This window comes from Apostichopus japonicus, chromosome 9, assembly GCF_037975245.1.
Source record: "Apostichopus japonicus isolate 1M-3 chromosome 9, ASM3797524v1, whole genome shotgun sequence".
Taxonomy (NCBI): Eukaryota; Metazoa; Echinodermata; class Holothuroidea; order Aspidochirotida; family Stichopodidae; genus Apostichopus; species Apostichopus japonicus.
In genome coordinates this window covers 21,300,939-21,325,650 of record NC_092569.1, presented here as the reverse complement: position 1 = coordinate 21,325,650, position 24,712 = coordinate 21,300,939, and the positions used below count along the sequence as shown (strand labels likewise).

At 42.1% G+C, this 24,712-nt stretch overlaps 1 protein-coding gene across 4 annotated transcripts in view; it reads left to right on the top strand.

Moving 5' to 3' along the window:
* The first annotated feature begins 11,842 nt into the window (after positions 1-11,842).
* The window catches only part of LOC139974504 (ras-related protein Rab-23-like), a 22,296-nt gene continuing 9,426 nt past the window's right edge, over positions 11,843-24,712 (top strand). The window contains exons 1-5 of one of the 4 annotated variants that reach the window (XM_071981694.1): positions 11,857-11,982; positions 13,160-13,317; positions 22,398-22,573; positions 23,292-23,377; positions 24,098-24,254. In XM_071981694.1, the coding sequence (XP_071837795.1) occupies positions 22,419-22,573; positions 23,292-23,377; positions 24,098-24,254 (398 nt within the window). In that variant the 5' untranslated portion in view covers positions 11,857-11,982; positions 13,160-13,317; positions 22,398-22,418. Of the gene's footprint in view, positions 11,983-12,141; positions 12,281-13,159; positions 13,318-21,344; positions 21,396-22,397; positions 22,574-23,291; positions 23,378-24,097; positions 24,255-24,712 lie in introns of those variants that run through there. The other 3 variants (XM_071981692.1, XM_071981695.1, XM_071981691.1) reach the window with 3 other exon arrangements.

The following is a 24,712-nucleotide window of genomic DNA, read 5'->3' as shown; positions in this document are numbered from 1 at the left end:
GGCCGATTAACTAATACTTACAGCTCCCTATGCAGGCACCCGCTGTAAAAGATCGGCAAAAGACGCCACCACCGGGGTTCGAACCAGCGATGCAAAAGAGAGTCTCGCTCATCAGCTCTTACAGTGCGCCAAGCCATCGCGCCACTGTGTGGACTGAGATAGTAGGCCGATTAACTAATACTTACAGCTCCCTATGCAGGCACCCGCTGTAAAAGATCGGCAAAAGACGCCACCACCGGGGTTCGAACCAGCGATGCAAAAGAGAGTCTCGCTCATCAGCTCTTACAGTGCGCCAAGCCATCGCGCCACTGTGTGGACTGAGATAGTAGGCCGATTAACTAATACTTACAGCTCCCTATGCAGGCACCCGCTGTAAAAGATCGGCAAAAGACGCCACCACCGGGGTTCGAACCAGCGATGCAAAAGAGAGTCTCGCTCATCAGCTCTTACAGTGCGCCAAGCCATCGCGCCACTGTGTGGACTGAGATAGTAGGCCGATTAACTAATACTTACAGCTCCCTATGCAGGCACCCGCTGTAAAAGATCGGCAAAAGACGCCACCACCGGGGTTCGAACCAGCGATGCAAAAGAGAGTCTCGCTCATCAGCTCTTACAGTGCGCCAAGCCATCGCGCCACTGTGTGGACTGAGATAGTAGGCCGATTAACTAATACTTACAGCTCCCTATGCAGGCACCCGCTGTAAAAGATCGGCAAAAGACGCCACCACCGGGGTTCGAACCAGCGATGCAAAAGAGAGTCTCGCTCATCAGCTCTTACAGTGCGCCAAGCCATCGCGCCACTGTGTGGACTGAGATAGTAGGCCGATTAACTAATACTTACAGCTCCCTATGCAGGCACCCGCTGTAAAAGATCGGCAAAAGACGCCACCACCGGGGTTCGAACCAGCGATGCAAAAGAGAGTCTCGCTCATCAGCTCTTACAGTGCGCCAAGCCATCGCGCCACTGTGTGGACTGAGATAGTAGGCCGATTAACTAATACTTACAGCTCCCTATGCAGGCACCCGCTGTAAAAGATCGGCAAAAGACGCCACCACCGGGGTTCGAACCAGCGATGCAAAAGAGAGTCTCGCTCATCAGCTCTTACAGTGCGCCAAGCCATCGCGCCACTGTGTGGACTGAGATAGTAGGCCGATTAACTAATACTTACAGCTCCCTATGCAGGCACCCGCTGTAAAAGATCGGCAAAAGACGCCACCACCGGGGTTCGAACCAGCGATGCAAAAGAGAGTCTCGCTCATCAGCTCTTACAGTGCGCCAAGCCATCGCGCCACTGTGTGGACTGAGATAGTAGGCCGATTAACTAATACTTACAGCTCCCTATGCAGGCACCCGCTGTAAAAGATCGGCAAAAGACGCCACCACCGGGGTTCGAACCAGCGATGCAAAAGAGAGTCTCGCTCATCAGCTCTTACAGTGCGCCAAGCCATCGCGCCACTGTGTGGACTGAGATAGTAGGCCGATTAACTAATACTTACAGCTCCCTATGCAGGCACCCGCTGTAAAAGATCGGCAAAAGACGCCACCACCGGGGTTCGAACCAGCGATGCAAAAGAGAGTCTCGCTCATCAGCTCTTACAGTGCGCCAAGCCATCGCGCCACTGTGTGGACTGAGATAGTAGGCCGATTAACTAATACTTACAGCTCCCTATGCAGGCACCCGCTGTAAAAGATCGGCAAAAGACGCCACCACCGGGGTTCGAACCAGCGATGCAAAAGAGAGTCTCGCTCATCAGCTCTTACAGTGCGCCAAGCCATCGCGCCACTGTGTGGACTGAGATAGTAGGCCGATTAACTAATACTTACAGCTCCCTATGCAGGCACCCGCTGTAAAAGATCGGCAAAAGACGCCACCACCGGGGTTCGAACCAGCGATGCAAAAGAGAGTCTCGCTCATCAGCTCTTACAGTGCGCCAAGCCATCGCGCCACTGTGTGGACTGAGATAGTAGGCCGATTAACTAATACTTACAGCTCCCTATGCAGGCACCCGCTGTAAAAGATCGGCAAAAGACGCCACCACCGGGGTTCGAACCAGCGATGCAAAAGAGAGTCTCGCTCATCAGCTCTTACAGTGCGCCAAGCCATCGCGCCACTGTGTGGACTGAGATAGTAGGCCGATTAACTAATACTTACAGCTCCCTATGCAGGCACCCGCTGTAAAAGATCGGCAAAAGACGCCACCACCGGGGTTCGAACCAGCGATGCAAAAGAGAGTCTCGCTCATCAGCTCTTACAGTGCGCCAAGCCATCGCGCCACTGTGTGGACTGAGATAGTAGGCCGATTAACTAATACTTACAGCTCCCTATGCAGGCACCCGCTGTAAAAGATCGGCAAAAGACGCCACCACCGGGGTTCGAACCAGCGATGCAAAAGAGAGTCTCGCTCATCAGCTCTTACAGTGCGCCAAGCCATCGCGCCACTGTGTGGACTGAGATAGTAGGCCGATTAACTAATACTTACAGCTCCCTATGCAGGCACCCGCTGTAAAAGATCGGCAAAAGACGCCACCACCGGGGTTCGAACCAGCGATGCAAAAGAGAGTCTCGCTCATCAGCTCTTACAGTGCGCCAAGCCATCGCGCCACTGTGTGGACTGAGATAGTAGGCCGATTAACTAATACTTACAGCTCCCTATGCAGGCACCCGCTGTAAAAGATCGGCAAAAGACGCCACCACCGGGGTTCGAACCAGCGATGCAAAAGAGAGTCTCGCTCATCAGCTCTTACAGTGCGCCAAGCCATCGCGCCACTGTGTGGACTGAGATAGTAGGCCGATTAACTAATACTTACAGCTCCCTATGCAGGCACCCGCTGTAAAAGATCGGCAAAAGACGCCACCACCGGGGTTCGAACCAGCGATGCAAAAGAGAGTCTCGCTCATCAGCTCTTACAGTGCGCCAAGCCATCGCGCCACTGTGTGGACTGAGATAGTAGGCCGATTAACTAATACTTACAGCTCCCTATGCAGGCACCCGCTGTAAAAGATCGGCAAAAGACGCCACCACCGGGGTTCGAACCAGCGATGCAAAAGAGAGTCTCGCTCATCAGCTCTTACAGTGCGCCAAGCCATCGCGCCACTGTGTGGACTGAGATAGTAGGCCGATTAACTAATACTTACAGCTCCCTATGCAGGCACCCGCTGTAAAAGATCGGCAAAAGACGCCACCACCGGGGTTCGAACCAGCGATGCAAAAGAGAGTCTCGCTCATCAGCTCTTACAGTGCGCCAAGCCATCGCGCCACTGTGTGGACTGAGATAGTAGGCCGATTAACTAATACTTACAGCTCCCTATGCAGGCACCCGCTGTAAAAGATCGGCAAAAGACGCCACCACCGGGGTTCGAACCAGCGATGCAAAAGAGAGTCTCGCTCATCAGCTCTTACAGTGCGCCAAGCCATCGCGCCACTGTGTGGACTGAGATAGTAGGCCGATTAACTAATACTTACAGCTCCCTATGCAGGCACCCGCTGTAAAAGATCGGCAAAAGACGCCACCACCGGGGTTCGAACCAGCGATGCAAAAGAGAGTCTCGCTCATCAGCTCTTACAGTGCGCCAAGCCATCGCGCCACTGTGTGGACTGAGATAGTAGGCCGATTAACTAATACTTACAGCTCCCTATGCAGGCACCCGCTGTAAAAGATCGGCAAAAGACGCCACCACCGGGGTTCGAACCAGCGATGCAAAAGAGAGTCTCGCTCATCAGCTCTTACAGTGCGCCAAGCCATCGCGCCACTGTGTGGACTGAGATAGTAGGCCGATTAACTAATACTTACAGCTCCCTATGCAGGCAGCCGCTGTAAAAGATCGGCAAAAGACGCCACCACCGGGGTTCGAACCAGCGATGCAAAAGAGAGTCTCGATCATCAGCTCTTACAGTGCGCCAAGCCATCGCGCCACTGTGTGGACTGAGATAGTAGGCCGATTAACTAATACTTACAGCTCCCTATGCAGGCAGCCGCTGTAAAAGATCGGCAAAAGACGCCACCACCGGGGTTCGAACCAGCGATGCAAAAGAGAGTCTCGCTCATCAGCTCTTAGAGTGCGCCAAGCCATCGCGCCACTGTGTGGACTGAGATATTAGGCCGATTAACTAATACTTACAGCTCCCTATGCAGGCACCCGCTGTAAAAGATCGGCAAAAGACGCCACCACCGGGGTTCGAACCAGCGATGCAAAAGAGAGTCTCGATCATCAGCTCTTAGAGTGCGCCAAGCCATCGCGCCACTGTGTGGACTGAGATAGTAGGCCGATTAACTAATACTTACAGCTCCCTATGCAAGCAGCCGCTGTAAAAGATCGGCAAAAGACGCCACCACCGGGGTTCGAACCAGCGATGCAAAAGAGAGTCTCGCTCATCAGCTCTTAGAGTGCGCCAAGCCATCGCGCCACTGTGTGGACTGAGATATTAGGCCGATTAACTAATACTTACAGCTCCCTATGCAGGCAGCCGCTGTAAAAGATCGGCAAAAGACGCCACCACCGGGGTTCGAACCAGCGATGCAAAAGAGAGTCTCGCTCATCAGCTCTTAGAGTGCGCCAAGCCATCGCGCCACTGTGTGGACTGAGATATTAGGCCGATTAACTAATACTTACAGCTCCCTATGCAGGCAGCCGCTGTAAAAGATCGGCAAAAGACGCCACCACCGGGGTTCGAACCAGCGATGCAAAAGAGAGTCTCGCTCATCAGCTCTTAGAGTGCGCCAAGCCATCGCGCCACTGTGTGGACTGAGATATTAGGCCGATTAACTAATACTTACAGCTCCCTATGCAGGCAGCCGCTGTAAAAGATCGGCAAAAGACGCCACCACCGGGGTTCGAACCAGCGATGCAAAAGAGAGTCTCGCTCATCAGCTCTTAGAGTGCGCCAAGCCATCGCGCCACTGTGTGGACTGAGATATTAGGCCGATTAACTAATACTTACAGCTCCCTATGCAGGCAGCCGCTGTAAAAGATCGGCAAAAGACGCCACCACCGGGGTTCGAACCAGCGATGCAAAAGAGAGTCTCGCTCATCAGCTCTTAGAGTGCGCCAAGCCATCGCGCCACTGTGTGGACTGAGATATTAGGCCGATTAACTAATACTTACAGCTCCCTATGCAGGCAGCCGCTGTAAAAGATCGGCAAAAGACGCCACCACCGGGGTTCGAACCAGCGATGCAAAAGAGAGTCTCGCTCATCAGCTCTTAGAGTGCGCCAAGCCATCGCGCCACTGTGTGGACTGAGATATTAGGCCGATTAACTAATACTTACAGCTCCCTATGCAGGCAGCCGCTGTAAAAGATCGGCAAAAGACGCCACCACCGGGGTTCGAACCAGCGATGCAAAAGAGAGTCTCGCTCATCAGCTCTTACAGTGCGCCAAGCCATCGCGCCACTGTGTGGACTGAGATATTAGGCCGATTAACTAATACTTACAGCTCCCTATGCAGGCAGCCGCTGTAAAAGATCGGCAAAAGACGCCACCACCGGGGTTCGAACCAGCGATGCAAAAGAGAGTCTCGCTCATCAGCTCTTAGAGTGCGCCAAGCCATCGCGCCACTGTGTGGACTGAGATATTAGGCCGATTAACTAATACTTACAGCTCCCTATGCAGGCAGCCGCTGTAAAAGATCGGCAAAAGACGCCACCACCGGGGTTCGAACCAGCGATGCAAAAGAGAGTCTCGCTCATCAGCTCTTAGAGTGCGCCAAGCCATCGCGCCACTGTGTGGACTGAGATATTAGGCCGATTAACTAATACTTACAGCTCCCTATGCAGGCAGCCGCTGTAAAAGATCGGCAAAAGACGCCACCACCGGGGTTCGAACCAGCGATGCAAAAGAGAGTCTCGCTCATCAGCTCTTAGAGTGCGCCAAGCCATCGCGCCACTGTGTGGACTGAGATATTAGGCCGATTAACTAATACTTACAGCTCCCTATGCAGGCAGCCGCTGTAAAAGATCGGCAAAAGACGCCACCACCGGGGTTCGAACCAGCGATGCAAAAGAGTGTCTCGCTCATCAGCTCTTAGAGTGCGCCAAGCCATCGCGCCACTGTATGGACTGAGATATTAGGCCGATTAACTAATACTTACAGCTCCCTATGCAGGCAGCCGCTGTAAAAGATCGGCAAAAGACGCCACCACCGGGGTTCGAACCAGCGATGCAAAAGAGAGTCTCGCTCATCAGCTCTTAGAGTGCGCCAAGCCATCGCGCCACTGTGTGGACTGAGATATTAGGCCGATTAACTAATACTTACAGCTCCCTATGCAGGCAGCCGCTGTAAAAGATCGGCAAAAAGACGCCACCACCGGGGTTCGAACCAGCGATGCAAAAGAGAGTCTCGCTCATCAGCTCTTACAGTGCGCCAAGCCATCGCGCCACTGTGTGGACTGAGATAGTAGGCCGATTAACTAATACTTACAGCTCCCTATGCAGGCACCCGCTGTAAAAGATCGGCAAAAGACGCCACCACCGGGGTTCGAACCAGCGATGCAAAAGAGAGTCTCGCTCATCAGCTCTTACAGTGCGCCAAGCCATCGCGCCACTGTGTGGACTGAGATAGTAGGCCGATTAACTAATACTTACAGCTCCCTATGCAGGCACCCGCTGTAAAAGATCGGCAAAAGACGCCACCACCGGGGTTCGAACCAGCGATGCAAAAGAGAGTCTCGATCATCAGCTCTTACAGTGCGCCAAGCCATCGCGCCACTGTGTGGACTGAGATAGTAGGCCGATTAACTAATACTTACAGCTCCCTATGCAGGCAGCCGCTGTAAAAGATCGGCAAAAGACGCCACCACCGGGGTTCGAACCAGCGATGCAAAAGAGAGTCTCGATCATCAGCTCTTACAGTGCGCCAAGCCATCGCGCCACTGTGTGGACTGAGATATTAGGCCGATTAACTAATACTTACAGCTCCCTATGCAGGCACCCGCTGTAAAAGATCGGCAAAAGACGCCACCACCGGGGTTCGAACCAGCGATGCAAAAGAGAGTCTCGATCATCAGCTCTTACAGTGCGCCAAGCCATCGCGCCACTGTGTGGACTGAGATATTAGGCCGATTAACTAATACTTACAGCTCCCTATGCAGGCAGCCGCTGTAAAAGATCGGCAAAAGACGCCACCACCGGGGTTCGAACCAGCGATGCAAAAGAGAGTCTCGATCATCAGCTCTTACAGTGCGCCAAGCCATCGCGCCACTGTGTGGACTGAGATATTAGGCCGATTAACTAATACTTACAGCTCCCTATGCAGGCAGCCGCTGTAAAAGATCGGCAAAAGACGCCACCACCGGGGTTCGAACCAGCGATGCAAAAGAGAGTCTCGCTCATCAGCTCTTAGAGTGCGCCAAGCCATCGCGCCACTGTGTGGACTGAGATATTAGGCCGATTAACTAACACTTACAGCTCCCTATGCAGGCAGCCGCTGTAAAAGATCGGCAAAAGACGCCACCACCGGGGTTCGAACCAGCGATGCAAAAGAGAGTCTCGCTCATCAGCTCTTACAGTGCGCCAAGCCATCGCGCCACTGTGTGGACTGAGATATTAGGCCGATTAACTAACACTTACAGCTCCCTATGCAGGCAGCCGCTGTAAAAGATCGGCAAAAGACGCCACCACCGGGGTTCGAACCAGCGATGCAAAAGAGAGTCTCGCTCATCAGCTCTTACAGTGCGCCAAGCCATCGCGCCACTGTGTGGACTGAGATATTAGGCCGATTAACTAACACTTACAGCTCCCTATGCAGGCAGCCGCTGTAAAAGATCGGCAAAAGACGCCACCACCGGGGTTCGAACCAGCGATGCAAAAGAGAGTCTCGCTCATCAGCTCTTACAGTGCGCCAAGCCATCGCGCCACTGTATGGACTGAGATATTAGGCCGATTAACTAACACTTACAGCTCCCTATGCAGGCACCCGCTGTAAAAGATCGGCAAAAGACGCCGCCACCGGGGGTTCGAACCAGCGATGCAAAAGAGAGTCTCGCTCATCAGCTCTTACAGTGCGCCAAGCCATCGCGCCACTGTATGGACTGAGATATTAGGCCGATTAACTAACACTTACAGCTCCCTATGCAGGCACCCGCTGTAAAAGATCGGCAAAAGACGCCGCCACCGGGGGTTCGAACCAGCGATGCAAAAGAGAGTCTCGCTCATGAGCTCTTACAGTGCGCCAAGCCATCGCGCCACTGTATGGACTGAGATACTAGGCCGATTAACTAACACTTACAGCTCCCTATGCAGGCACCCGCTGTAAAAAGATCGGCAAAAGACGCCGCCACCGGGGGTTCGAACCAGCGATGCAAAAGAGAGTCTCGCTCATCAGCTCTTACAGTGCGCCAAGCCATCGCGCCACTGTATGGACTGAGATACTAGGCCGATTAACTAACACTTACAGCTCCCTATGCAGGCACCCGCTGTAAAAGATCGGCAAAAGACGCCGCCACCGGGGGTTCGAACCAGCGATGCAAAAGAGAGTCTCGCTCATCAGCTCTTACAGTGCGCCAAGCCATCGCGCCACTGTATGGACTGAGATATTAGGCCGATTAACTAACACTTACAGCTCCCTATGCAGGCACCCGCTGTAAAAGATCGGCAAAAGACGCCGCCACCGGGGGTTCGAACCAGCGATGCAAAAGAGAGTCTCGCTCATCAGCTCTTACAGTGCGCCAAGCCATCGCGCCACTGTATGGACTGAGATACTAGGCCGATTAACTAACACTTGCAGCTCCCTATGCAGGCACCCGCTGTAAAAGATCGGCAAAAGACGCCGCCACCGGGGTTCGAACCAGCGATGCAAAAGAGAGTCTCGCTCATCAGCTCTTACAGTGCGCCAAGCCATCGCGCCACTGTATGGACTGAGATACTAGGCCGATTAACTGACACTTGCAGCTCCCTATGCAGGCACCCGCTGTAAAAGATCGGCAAAAGACGCCGCCACCGGGGTTCGAACCAGCGATGCAAAAGAGAGTCTCGCTCATCAGCTCTTACAGTGCGCCAAGCCGTCGCGCCACTGTATGGACTGAGATATATATTTTTTTTTTCATTTCATCATTTTTTTCATTTTTCATTTTTGATTTCATCAATTGATTCATCATATTAATTAAAATATCATATAATTGATTTATTGTCGAAACGTTTAATTTAATCTTTAATTTTTCTTCTCTTTTCTTTCTTCAGGGAGTCTTCTACATTGTTAAGCTATTGTATGCTTTATAGAAGACTTCCTTTCACCTTGTATATTTGCACGTGAAAAAACAAAATAAATCAAATCAAATCAAATCAAACAATGTGAAGGCTTGCTTCGCGCCTGTATACCAGTTCTTTAAAGTTTCACGAAAGTTTGGATCAAGTTACATAACCTTACAACTACATTTATCAACAATGATTCAAAGGTTTCTATATGCCTACAGTACATGTGAAATAATTTTACCGTGTTTTACACTTTTCTCGTTTTTTCCTCTTGTGTGAATATGATCGCCGAATATATTTGATTTGTTTTATCGGATGGCTTACAGAAATATCGATGGTGACACAGCTATATATTGGACCTCGTTTTCCGTATTCGTCGGTTTTATGCTTAACATGTATTCATATTGATAAAGTGTTGCAAACTAATTGTGTCATTTTTCCGTGTGTTACGGGGTTTGTTTTTCTTCTCGTTTTGATATGTTCACAGAATACTTTTAAATTGTAAAATCGGGAGTGGCTTACAGGATTGTCGATGGTGACACAGCTTTTCTTTATTTGCCAAAAAAAAATGCCATAACGCTAAAGTAATTAAACGTAAAAATTCCCTTTAAAAAAGGTTGAAATTCCAATTTATATTAATTAGCTTAGACAAAATGTAATTTGTAAACAATCGTTAATATCTGTATGAAAAAATAGTATATAATGCATGTTTATAGTAAAAGCAAGATTCCATATAAAACTGGATTGTTGCAAGTTTTAAATGGGTTTAATAAAGCTAAGTTTCTAATTATCGGTACTTAAATGAAAATCGAGATTGAACTTGCAGTTAAGGACTAACATCTCTTGCCCTTGTTATTCACATTGATTTCGTAACATTTTGCGAGGTGGGATGGGTGGGGGCAGGGATTCCAAGTATAATGGCTTTTTGTTCGCTTCCATGCATGACTTCATATTGGCAATGTTGCAGAAAAATGGTGTCATTTTCCGGTGTTTTAGGTTTTTTCCCCCTCTCGTTGGGATATGTTCGCTGAATACTTGTTAATTGTACAATCGGGTGTCTTACAGGATTTTCGATGGTGACACATTTATATCGTTGACCTCGTTTTTCGTATTCTTAGCTTTTATATGCTAAACTTTTTAGTACGACAATCGTTATGATCTGTCTGTGCTTTTCTAAAAAAAAATGTTATCATGTTTAAAATAATTATATGATGTGTGTAAAGTAAGCGTAAAATTCCCTACAAAAGTGGATTGTTGCTTTGTGAGTTAATTTTTCAGGTTGAACATCCAATTAACAGTAATTACACAAAAATCGAACTTGCAGTTCATGATTTTTGTAAAGTGAGGGTTGACCTCTCCTACTTTGAGAAATTTGGTAAAATGGAGGGTGCTACGATGATTTAGTTTGCAGATTTCCTGACCTTATAATTCGCACATCCAGTATACGTAAACTTCACGAGGGGTGAGGGGGGTGGTAATTTCTATGCCTTCTATTTGTTTGCTTCCATGACATATTGGTATAGTGTTACAAAACTTTGAGAAATAAAATCACCTGATTACAACCCGGTACCTTTGTGTATTCCTTCTCGTTTGCGTGTGTTTCAGTGGAAATCCAACTATATAATATGACGTTCATAATCATGCCCGTATCCAGGGGTGGGGGGGGGTGCGTTTATAATATGACGTTCATATAAGAGGGAACGAGTATCGACTCCGGTTTCCAAAGTCACCAATGGTGCAGCACCAATCCTTCTAAACAAAAGTTACTTTGTCTTGTTTTCTCTCATAAATTGTAATAAATTGTACGAGTGACCATGGAGTTATTAACAACTCCATGGGGTAACCCAGCAGATGTGGTCCCAGTAACAGGAATGGATCGGCATGTGAAACTTGGCCTTTCCAGTACAAAAATCTCAGAACACTTACCTTGAAGAGAAGACTTGATATAAGTCGGTAAGAGGCCTTGAGAAACCAATTAGACTGAAAATCCAGGAAAACCTGTGCTAGAGAGACTAGGACAATTTGTACTAGGTTACGGTGACAATGGGGGGGGGGGGGCGGAATAAACTGCCAAACCGGCATTCACCCACAATCTTACGTACATCCATTTTGAGCTTCTGTTGGTTTCGTATGCCTTATGATTCAACAAACTAAGTATTATTATTATTAAAATGTTATTTTTACAGATCAAAAATAATTTAATAATCCTCTGAAAGTATTCTTTATGTAGGGTAATAATTAACACAATCTACTTATATTTCAATGTATAGCAATACAACTGCGGAAAGTAGGCCTGTATAGGAATTCCGTGGATAATTACAATGGACTTGAATTAGCAAAAAGAGGGGGCGTGTATCTTTTTTGAGCAGTTGTTATTGCTATGTTTGTTGTACAGTCTAGCTGTGGTATGTGCAAAGAAATCCGTGACGAAACATCATCTTCAGTTTGGTCTCTAGAATTTGTAAGTACAATAAATGAACAAATTCTGTAATTGAATCACATATCATCTATGTATTGTGCTTGGTAAAAAAAGATTAATTAAAATTATATTATATTGTATTTATCAGTTATTGGAAATAATCTGAGATTAAAAAGAACAAACATTATATTATAAATTAAATATACTTTATCATATATTTCGTCTGGCAAACTGACATTCGCCAGGCATTAGAAAAAAAAAGAGTCATCTGTTTCTGAGCAACGGTACTTTAAAGGACATTGCCCAAAAGTGGCTGTCTTCCTGTCTAGCTGATTTGTTTTCGATCGGGACAAAAGTATTTTGATTCATCTAGAAAGGTGAGTAAAATAATCGTTTCATTGTTTTAATAGATATTTAGAGTTAATTTTGGATTTAGTTTTTAATGTTGACTATTTGTCTTTGCCGAACCTGGCACTTGCTATCACTGTCAGTGTCAGTTCCAACGTTAAACCTTCTGTACATTATCTTGGGCTACTGTACACCTGTTGTTTGCTGTAGAACCGTACAGTATGCATTGACCCTCCACTCCCGAGTCCTGGCTAGGCCTACACTTAAACAACCTCTAGACGTAAATCAAGTTACTGTAGGCCAACCGTTGAAGGCCTAACGAGTAGTGTACGTAGTGTCAGTATACTTAAAGCTAGCTCCAGGCCCTAGGCTACTTTGTTGCTAGCACTGTATTGGTAATAACATTTACTGTTTAGGCCTAACTTGTGAGTTCAGGGCATATACACCAAGGCTTGTGGATAGGTAGGCTACGCTATATAGGTAGACTGCATTTAATATAAGTAACACAAATGGTCAATTTCATGGTTTGTCAAAATCTCAGTGAATCAGATAGAAATATAGTGTAGGTAAATATATATCAATAATAACATAGGGCCTTTAGCTGTTTCGTGTTAATTCGATCAAACTCTGGTCAATGAAAAAAAAAGACGGCTGGATTAATCAAGATACAAAGATCTCAGATGCAGACTAACAGTCATATGGCATTAAAGCAACAAAGTGGCTATTCTTACGACTAGTCGTAACAATAATTCCCGATTATGCATGCGCAGTTGCTATTTTTACAACCAAGAGTACTATTTTTACGACTAGGAGTTACCATTATTTTCCGATTAGGATTAGGGTTAGGGTTAGGATTAACCCTACTACATGTGAAGTTGCTTTATTTACTTTACTGCGCACGAATTCGCCGATGTCGTAAGAATAGTTAATCAATAATTGTTACGACTAGTCGTAAGAATAGCCACGGCCTTAAAACAATTCACACAAAATTTCAGCATCAAGTCTAAACCAAGAAACTTTCAAACTCTTGCAATTTGAATTATACATGACTCATCAAATCCAACTTCCTGAGAATTATTTCTCAAAAGAAAGCGAAAAAAGGAATTTTTTAGTGGCAATCTATTGGATATAAGAATAAATTCCTTAAGATTTTTCATCCTATGGTTCAGGATAAGTGAATTTTTGAATCTCGCTCCAACTTCACAGTTATTCAACGTCAGATATTTTGATCAGTGGAGAACGATGAGCAACGGTGATGTTGCAAGTTAGCAATCTTTTGGGAGTAATTATAGAATACAGGGCCACTCGATGATTCTATCTGAGCATCCGGATGCGCGGATGCTCAGTCTCACCCCAGTAGGTATGTGAGTAAAAAATGTCAAAGTCCCAGTTCTTTCTTTTTGAGTGGATGCGTGGATGCGGGGTCAAAAATTTCCTAAGTCCTTCCCTAGTACTTCTGTGGTGGAATTTTAGAGGGTGTCGCACATGTACCGATGCCTTTTAAGTACGAGACACAATTGATGTGGAATATCTTCGTACATATGGGACTTTTAGTATTGGAAATAAGGATAGTATATATGTTGAAACTTTTCGAAAATTATTTAAGTCCATTCCTAGTACTCCCGGAGTGGATGTGCGGATGCAGAGTCAAAATGAAATACGTGATGGTATATGGGGAAACTTTCGAAAATTATTTAAGTCCTTTCCCAGTACTCCTGTGGTGGATGCCCGGATGCGGAGTCAAAATGAAATACGTGATGGAATTTTAAAGGGCGTCATACGTGTACGGACATGTACAGACACACCGCGCATCCGGATGCTGGGAAGAGTTAATAAATGGCCCTGTATTCTATAATTGTACCATCTTTTGGAGCGTTCAAACGTTTATAATTTCCTAACTAGTTCTTCATCATAAGATTTTGTTCAGATATTTGTTACTAGAGATTTTTTGAATCACTAAAATCCATGACAGGGCAAGGCTTAGGGTGAAAAAAGACAAAAACTGTCTCCCATTTTGCACTAAAAAAAGAAGGTTTTTTTGTGGCCTGCATTATAAACAAACCAGTAAGTGAAACTGGTATCACTAGAAGATTGAATCTCAGAATGAAATGACGCTACCTGTGCATGTCTGGTCTCATTTCTGCAAAATAAATATACTTTCAAGTCATACCCAATTTGGGACATTTTGGTGAAATATACATAATAGGATACATGTGGCAGGAATCTAAACAACTACTGTAATATTTTCAGCAAAAGGAACAATTATTTCTTCACTTGACTGTCCGAAAAGAAATAGTTCTATGGTAGCCTCTGAAGATTCGATGAACAATAACATTTTACCTCTGAAATTAATCAACATGTGTACTTCTAGCCTCAAATGAACATCTGGGCAATTCCGTAAAGTCAGACGTCAAATTTCTTAACATAAATAGCCACCATTTTTTAGTGAAGCATTTCAGACATGGGTTTTGATCATTCGGTTTCTTTGGTTTTTCGTTTGCTTTTAGGAACCGGTTCATACCACGGTTTCAAAAACTGGTTTAGCTATGAGACCAGTTAACCATGCAACCTTGCATCATCTTCGCTCATAATGGGGCAGCTGCCGATTTGTTGCAACTGCTGGTAGTTCAAGGCTGCAGATCTATGTTTTATGGCTTCATATCTATTGCAAGAGCTTGAAAAAGTATATACTTAACAATCACCTATGTTTGCAACACCTTGATTTGCAAGGGGTGCACTATTTCTATACTGTACTGTACATGTGCTGTTAACCAACCTTCCACTTTATTCCCTTTATGTTGTTACATTTTAATATTGGTATGAGTACAGTAGATTGGGGGAGAGAGAGGGGGAGGGAGAGGCATATTTAAGGTATTGTTCATAGTATATTATCTTGCCTTATTAGAGCACAGTGGCTTGTATGCTTGTGTACTTTCAGTGTGAGTCAGTCGTTGGAGCATTTAGAACTCATTGACCACACAATTGACTAAAATGCTGTTAATATCTATATGTGATTAATTTTATTTTCTGAGCATGATTTTAATAATGTTCATCAAGTGGCCTAATCTCCCTTCAGTGCTCAAGAGTAATGCTCACTGTGCAATGTCAGGGTTAACCATTTCATGAGAAATTCACTCTCCTAACAGTCCTGAACTTTCACTACGAAAAATTATGCAAATTAAAAAAAAAAAAAATTAGACGAAATTGAAAAAAAATCAGCAGAGATTTTTACTTCTCCTACATATGTAAAGCAAAGCAAACTTGTAATGGTTGTCTGACACCATGGTGGAGTTTTTAGGCAGAATGTACTCAAATGTTTACATAACATTCATATTGCATTGTAACTAAATAACCCCAAATTTGTCATGACCTTCCATATCTTTGGAATACTGAGAATAAAACAAAACTAGTGTCTAGGCCTACAGTATACATCTATTCATCAAACCCACAGTACTGTACATACTGTATCACTCCTATGGTGCACATACTGTATCTCTCAGGATTTGTTGTCTTGCTACTGTACAAGTTTTCAGACTAACCAAATTTGATGTTCGGAGTTCGGACTAACCGAGTAGTAAGTCCTGGTTGTCCGAATGTCAACCAGAAAGTAAATCCTTGAATATCTGTTTACGTTGAGGTCTGGAGTGCTTGTTGGAAATTGGTGGAACTACCTGTACTCAGAGCAAACTACTAACCTACATGAAATCCAGCAATGGTTTTCTAAACCTGTGTAATTTTACAGTTACTTTCATAGGAATACTTTATCTGTAGAACAGGAGCTATTGACAGAACTGATACTGAAATAAAATTATCTTAGTAGATTTGAAGTGATATCTTACCTGTAATGACCAATAATACATGTTGAACAGTTAATTTATGCCTGACTACAGTATGAAGTACAAAATATACACAAAAATTTTACTTTTGATGAACACATACTGTAGTCTTCTGTATTCATAAACAGTACAGTATGTAGTAAACCATGGTATTGTACAGCACCCTAACATGACCAGTCACTGCGCAAAATAAGATTGGAACAGTGATAAGTACACTTGGTACATAAGCATACTGTACTGTACATGTTACATGCGCAATAATGGCTGCCTTAATATTTGAAGCTTTGGCACGTGTAGAAGATATGTACAGTATACTGTATGTATACTGTAGGGTGGCTAAGACTTTGAATCAGTTCTCAATACAATTTTGTGAGAGTTAAATCCAGTAGGTCAGTAAGTACTGCAAAGTAAGATTGGAACAGAGATTTACACAGTTTGCTAGTACTGTATATATACATTAATGTACTGTTCATGCACAATACGGCCATACTGTAGGGTGCCTTAGTAATCATTCTTGAACCCAGAATTTGATTCATTTTGTGAGAGTTTAATCTGGTAGGTGAGTAAGTTCTGCACAATTAATCAAACTCAGCATAATTTGGATGTCCCTCAAACCATGCTTTTTTAATGCAAGTTAGCAAGGATGAGACATTACCTACAGTATGTACAGTATATATATACTTTACTGTACTACAGTATTTTATATGCGATTCAAAGACATCCTTCCCTAAATCCCACTTGATCTTTTTCTGTCAGTGATACGTAACTTATCAATTGGTCATAGTTCTGCACATTTTGTAGAAGTTAAGTACAGGTTGTTGGAAGCTTGATCTGTTACAATCACTTTCCCTGCCTTAATTCCATTCAAAACAGACAAAAATGCCTCAGGCTACAACTCCAAAGTAATTTTTGTTCATCAATAATTATCTACTGTACTGTTTCAGAGTTTGCATAATTTATGTACAGTCAGTTTACTATACCTCTACCATATATACAAGAGTTTCATTGCAGAAGCTAGCTTACCTGTGTTCATCACAATGCTTTATTTGCTCATGAATGGGAGTTGTTCATGCATATATTCAGTAGTCGTTTTTTTCTTGCCTCACCCAGTTGGGACAACTTTTCTATACTGTAGTGTCATGTCCTGCTTCAGAGCACTCGTATTGTCAGTAGGAGCAGTATGAATATCATGTTTCTATCAGATTAAGATAAGGAACTGTTTTACTGAAAATACCAGTGCTTTGAGAGCATCATATTGGAGAAAAGTTTAGAGAAAATTGTCCCAACTGGCTGCTTTCCTTCTTCTTTTTGATAAGGTTGCCCAAAGTACGGTAGTCAAAAGAAATATAATATATTTAGCTCAATTTACTGCACTGTACTCTCTACTTTTTCTCAATTTATTTGACGATTTCTCTGGAGTATATATTGTTCCTAGCATGAAATCAATGGCAATCATACACTACTGCTTCACTTTCAATGTTGGATCAATTGCCTGTCTGGTAATTAGTTTAATTCTATGGTATACAGCTTGCGTCTTCCATTGTATATTACAGTATATATGCAGAAACCAAAGCACTTAAGAAAATAACATTTTTTTCCAGCTCTAGATTTTAAATTGATTTGAACTGCAAATTAAAAGGAGGTGGAAGAAGCCTGAAAAAGAGCTATTAGTAACAGTGTGTTAGAAGAGGACAGAGAATATGAGCAATATGGAGGATTGAAAGAAATTTGTGGAAAATGAAAATTATAAACAGTTGAATAATTATAACAGTTTGGGGACAATTTTAAGTAAATTGTACCAACTTGTAAGTGACCTTTGTTATGTATGTCAGGTGTATACATCACTGACTTTCCTCTTGTTTGTTTAAAATAAGAACTTTACAATAACAAAAAGGAAGGGGGAAAAAAACTGCTGGTGGATATGGTTATTGGACATGATTGTGGTGTAGACATTCTTGCATTCTAGAATCTAAGCTCCCTTGGCATAGAGCATATGCTTGCATAGTTACAGTACTGAACTTGAGTAATGCATTGTTGTAGTCAGTGCAGTAAAATGGGCACAGAAGCAGACATTTTACAGTATATATAATATATATTGGAATACAGAAATAAAATAAAAACACCTTGGTCATATTCAAAGTCCTCTTTTGACCTTGAAGTATTCAGGTATAATTTAATTCGCAGTTTGACATTCTTTGTGGATCACCTCTGCCCTACTATACACAGCTACTGTACTGTACTGTATATATATACTGTAGAGCTCTCCATGTTTTCACCATAAAATCATGTCAGGGTCTGTCTGTACAGTGCACACTTGTACAGCAAAGTATGTATACAAAGTACAGTATATACATGGCATATATGGCATCATTTATCCAGTATGATTATCACATTGCAAAATGCTGTGCAAAATGGTCAAGCTGACCGAAGTCAGTCTCTTAGTTTCATGTTTAACGTCCATGATTATGAATTGTCAATTGTCAACAACTCTGTAACTGGACGACATACATTTATCTTGGAGTGACTCAAACCGGGGACCTTAAAATTGGAAGGCACTGGCGTTAACCACTGAGCTAACACTCCGGCATTAACCACTGAGCTAACACTCTGTTAACCACTGAGCTAACACATACAGTAAAGCTCCTGTATGAAGCATATAAATAAACATATCTATGTCAGTGTTTTATAAGAGATATAATTTAGAGCCTTTAAATTATCTTTAATTACTGTATACCCTGCAGTGCTATAGGTTCTGTATACGTTACCGTAGACGCATACAGTATATAGTCAAAACATGACATTGTGTTTGTCACATTAGCATAATGTTCACATCTACTGGCATACTGTACTGTACAGTATATCCTGTACTGATTACAGTACAGTCTGGAATCCTTACTTTAGATTAAATACTAGACAGTTCAGTATATATAGTACTGTAATACAAACTGTTATTTCCAGTGTACAGTAACTGTATTTACATTGTAGTAGCACGTAGTACAGTATTTATGCATTGCATAATTTGTACTATGCAGTACTGTAATAACTTTATGTTGGTTTACTATAAATGAAGAGCCCTACGTTCAAGATTATTAATGATTAAACAGATAGCTAAGAAACTCAAGTGGCTAGAATTTTAAATTATTCAGCATTTTGAGAGAATGTCGTGTCTCTAGGGACATGCACTTAAAAAGTGTCAATTCAACTTTACCTTTTATGCAGTTTTTATAAAAAAAAAAAGCACCGTCATCTGTTCTTAAATCTAAGCATTGAACTGTAAGCTTTGTGTATACATGTGTATGTGGAGGTATTTTCCCTCTTACCTACCTACATACCTACAGTAAGTTATTTTCAATCATTCAGCAAGGAGAAGGTTTCAATACAAACAGACTATAAAAGTAATAGTTCCGGCTTCATTTGAAATCAATATCTAATTGGAAAGTCTCTCATTGAAGTTACAAAGTCATTGTACCTGAATGAAGCTGCTCTATTTACATTGCATTTTGTGTCTTTGGGGGATGAAGTGACTAATGAACAACACAGAGTATTGTATAGACTTAGCTCCCTACTGTACAGTAGGTAAGGTTTAGTTGAAATCAATGTTAACAAATTCCTGTGGATAAAAAATGTCAAATTTCAATCATTATACAGTAAGGAGAGTGAGTGATAGTGTAGACTGTGGACTTACTGTACATGGAAGGGAGCTTTTATCTGTAGTGGAGACCATATGAATCTTTGTATTGAACATGTATGTAGACTTGCCTCTCTTGAATAGATTATAAACTACTGTAAGTTGTTTTATTTTTTTTTTTTCTAATGCAAGTCAAGTGCACACACACACACAAACAAGTTAGATCAATGTTTGCAATGTTTCATGGTGAAAAATGGGTTTTCTCATTAATATTTGCCTTCCTTAAATTACAAAGCCTTTTCTACTCATAATTCAAACAAAATTTGCCTTTTAAAAACAGATACACTTACTGTTCACCATGCATGATTCAAGGATTTAAGTAAGTCCTGCAAATAAATTGACTTTGTACAGTAGCTCTTTTATCTGTCTCCAATATTCAAATGCAACTTTTAATTGAACCATGTGACTGGAAATTTTAGCACTTATAACCCACTACCATGTACCCCATTCCCTGGATACCAGACTTAACTCCTCCACCCCCCCCCCCCCCACCCAAAAAACAACACTGTACACCATTCTGAAGATGTATTTCTCCATGGATCCTACTGTAAATTTTCAAATTTTAGATCTAATTTCATCTGTGACCAACTTGTTTACCTCCCTTATTGAACCATAGGTACTTTACTAGCATGCAGAACAATATCCTATAATCTTCCATGTTGGTTTCATGTACACAAAAATTCCCCCAGGTTTTATCCTCACTTTAATAACATTTCACAATTTTTCCTCTCAAGATTGTTATTAGAAATGAAAGGTACCGCAGGCCCTCTAGTTAGTCTCTAGTACAGTAACTACAGTATTACATTATCTATGCAGTAGAGATTTAAATCTGTAGATCTGGAAGAGGAGCACATTTTACAGTTTTTTCCCCGGCTGAGATGATTTAATACCAAATATCCAGATGGATAAATTAATACACTGTATTGCCTGTAGCATTATATCCAGATGTATAAATATACTGTACTATTCCCTGTAGCATTATATTGAGATGGATAAATACACTATATTGTACAGTAGCATTTTCATATCTAACTTTTTCTGCAACCTCTCTTTAGGTTTTGCAGAAAATTAATGTCACAAGATTGAATTAAACTGTCACATCATTTTCATCATTTTGTAAGGCAGGGCTTATTTTTAAGATAATTTTAAAGTTGTCCTTCGGACAACCTTCTCGTCATATTTGGTTGTCCAAGTTTAAGTGTACAGATTTTTTCCTCAAAATGTGATTTATTTCTAAAGCTGTTTCTAATATGAATGAAGGGTGATATCAACAAGCTACTATCACTTTTTTGGGGGCAGGTTTTCAATTTAAAGAATAAGGTTTTTCAAATTTTGTTTGAAGTGTTGAAGACTTGTAAATGGCAAAAAGTCAGTCATCTGTCGGACAACCTAAGCAAAGTTTAGGTTATTGGTCGTCTCAGACGACCCTTAAATTTGAGCTCTGTGTAAAGATTCTAAAGAAGTACAGTACAGTACTTCCAAAATTTATAAGTTGCACGCCTGCTTTAAACCAAAACAAATAATAAATAAACTACGAAAGAAAGTAATGATAAGAAGAATCACTACTGCGCAAGAACATTTGGTATTGAAGGATAGTTCCAAAACTCCATAGATTTTGTAAATTTTATGAAGTATAATTAATTACCAATGGCATACATGTAGAAAATGCTCCAGGGAATCTTTTATTCATGTTACAGTATATACAGTACATGAACAGACAGTTCTGAAAGTACTTTTACATGTACAGAGTTTATATTGTACTCAATTTGAGAGACTTCCCTTTGTTTCCATAGATTGATGTGCTCTACTTCTTTCTAATTTTATCTTATTAGTTTCATGACATTCCAGCTTGCAAGTAGATTTAAAACATCTCCTGTTTACCATGTCTGTGCTTCCTTCAAGTATTTGTCTTCGTCTGGTACGTCATCTTTTCATAAATTTCCTTTGGGGATTGCTTTTCGGAAAAGGCTGCTGGAAGAATTCAATTTGTTCTTGGAACAGAGTTTTACATCAATTGCCTGATTGCTTCCCAGAGCTCCAAGTGTTAACAGTGTGTATCTACTGTGTACAGTAATACAGTAGTATGCAGTGATACATTGCATTGGTTTTTATGGATGCAGTTAAATACTGTAGTGAGTGGCCCGGGTTCGAATCCCGGTAGACGGAAGTTTTTTCACTGTTCTGGATTTTCCAAATCACAACGACATATAACTGGCCATATAATGACCATATGATATGTAAACTTGATGATTGACTAAAAAGCAGAACTGAGTGTTTTTACAAGTATTGTTTGTCAGTATTTACTGTTTGTGGCTACCTATGAAAGTAGGGTGATTGCATTGATGGTGTACATCATTAGCACATTTGGGCTGCTATGGAACACACACATGTATGTATACTGTCCATACTGGGATGGTTAATCAGCTAAATATCTTGTTACAGTACAATATAACCAACTGTCCTCTAGATTTTCCCAAAAAGCAATTAACCAACAAATTTTCAACTTTGTTTTAAACACAAAGTGTGTTTTCGTACTGTGCACATGTCTGTTCCATTACAGTCTTTCGTCTTGAAGGACAACCAACGACTGTGCAGTTCGGACAACATTACAAAAAGAAATCTAATAAATTCCTCAACAGGATTAAATGCTCAGGCTGCAAATTTTCTTAAAAGCCAGCTGTTCATGTCCGGTCACCTTCTCTTGTTTCGTTGATGGGATTGATCAGATTACACTTTGGATCAAACGCAGGGACGTTTGATGAGAAGTTTACAGACTTATTAATGTAAATTGCATACAGTAGGCCGAGTGTGTATATATACATAATGTATGTATCCAGTACAGTGATTGTCAGTCTCCTGCAGCCATCCTGTATGTTCTACAGAATTCGCTCTCAGTTCCTCTCTTTTTCTTGACTTTCAGACGAGGCACCCGAGAGGCAGAATGAAGGAGGAGGATATCGAGGTTGCCATCAAAGTGGTTATCGTTGGGAATGGCGCCGTAGGAAAATCCAGCATGATACAGAGGTACTGTAAGGGTATCTTCACCAAGGATTACAAGAAGACGATTGGAGTGGACTTTCTAGAAAGACAGATCAAGTAAGTCATGTAACATCTACAGGAAAAACATATATTTTCATACAGTAACAGCCCCAACATCTGTGTCTTGTATGGAACTGCACAATAAACAGTATCTATAAATGCTATCATTTCATATGAGTAAACGCTTTGGGTGAAGTGGTTGTTTTTCACATTTTTTTCCCGGCTAATCTGTGATAAGTACGAATGGAGACAAATACTGGAATATTCTTTGAACTGAAAATGCCAATGTACTGTGCAAATTACCGTACTGTAGGTCTACTCTGAAATTTCAGATTTCTTGTAACTCTGTATTTAACAAGATAAATTCCATTCCAAAGAACAGTTAAATATACACTAGTATATCTTTTCTGCTTCTCCCCACAAATGTTGAATGCACTCTGTATTTTTACTTGACTTACCATGATAATATGGAAGCCCTTATAGGAAAGCCTGCTGAATTGGGTAGTGATGTGGAAGCAGATCTTGTCAAATAAAGGGGGTGGGGGGCAGTGCTTAAAGTTACCAGGTTGATATTAATTTTTAGTAGATAAAGTGTTTAACATTTCTAGAAGGGGGGGGGGGGGTGGCAAGTGCACTGAGCTGTAAATATTGTGGCTTGCAGATTCTCAATGCTATATGTTTATAAATAAGATCTATATATACTTGCATAAAATATGATCATCGTTTTTAGGGTACGAAATGTAAATTTCTGTCTTTCCTTCTCACGTTGCTATAGATTCAATGATGAAGATGTTCGACTAATGCTGTGGGACACGGCTGGCCAAGAGGAGTTTGACGCCATCACCAAGTCATATTATCGAGGTATGTATGATTATTATTATCATGATTTATTGTCATGCTTTGCTGTATAAACTGTAGTTTTCTCCTCAGCAACACCCACACATAGAATGCTTTGCTATATTAAGTTTTCTCCTGGGCAACACCCACACAAACAGCATTTCTACTTAATCATATATCACAAATTGTTATAAATGTGGCTTTAAAGAGAAATTGAAGTTGCCAAGTTAAGTTACATTTTATATCCCTGAAACAATACATCGGATACAGGTGGGTTTTGACCAAATGTGGCCAGTTATAGAGGAACAATTTCACTGAGATACTTGAAGTGTTATAGCTTAAAGCAGAATTGCTAGTAAATAGTGTTCATATAGTGTTGCTTTAATAACTCAAAAAGTGAAACCTTCCTTACTGTCCAATGCCAACATTGTGTACGTCAGCAGAAACCCTTCATGAACTTCACAATCACATTTTGCCAAAAGAATGTAAAGTATGCACAAACTTAGACCAATTTTGTCCTTTTGTTTTTTTTGTTATGCCACAGAAAACCTCTTGTCTTACTTTTTTCCCCATAGCATACATTTAGCTTGTAGAGTTGCAATTTTGAAATAAGGTTAAGGTTTTTGATGACTAAGGATTAAAGGTCATGTCACATCTATCTACATCAAATTCAGAATTCATTTGGTTTTTGTTTAAAAACTTTCTTTCAGTTTCCTTTTTTTGTCTCTTCTTGTTTCATCTCAGGTGCTCAGGCTGGGGTATTGACTTTCTCAACCGTAGACAGAGCTTCGTTTGAAGCTATTGACAAATGGCGAGCCAAAGTGGAAGAAGAAGTGGGCCAAATACCTCTAGTCCTTGTCCAGAACAAAATTGATCTAGTAGAAGAAGCTGTATTGGAACCGTAAGTTCCAACATACACTTCTCATGATTGTGTTTCCATACACACAATTTGAGTAATGAATGTATTTTTTTGAGCCAAGAATACAAACACAATTTGTTTTATTCTCACCAACCTGTCCACTCACAACATTATCACTCTTGAGTGATTGGTGACCTCTTTAACACTCTTCATCCTCAGTGATAGTTTGGTAAGGGTTTACAAGTTTTAAAATGGTCACCATTCCACTCTGGATAAGCTTGACCAAGAGTCACTGATGAACATGTGAGGAGACAGTTAAGCTTGTATTTACTTCACTCCTATTGTACATGTCTCCAGTCTACTTATATGCACTTTCCTCATCTACCTAACCTACTATCCGGTGACAATGTTTGCACGGCGCCCTCAATCATACATCCAAGACTCCACCCACTCGATCCTTCTTCCGGGTTTAAAATTCAAGGAGTGACCTCTTCTATTTT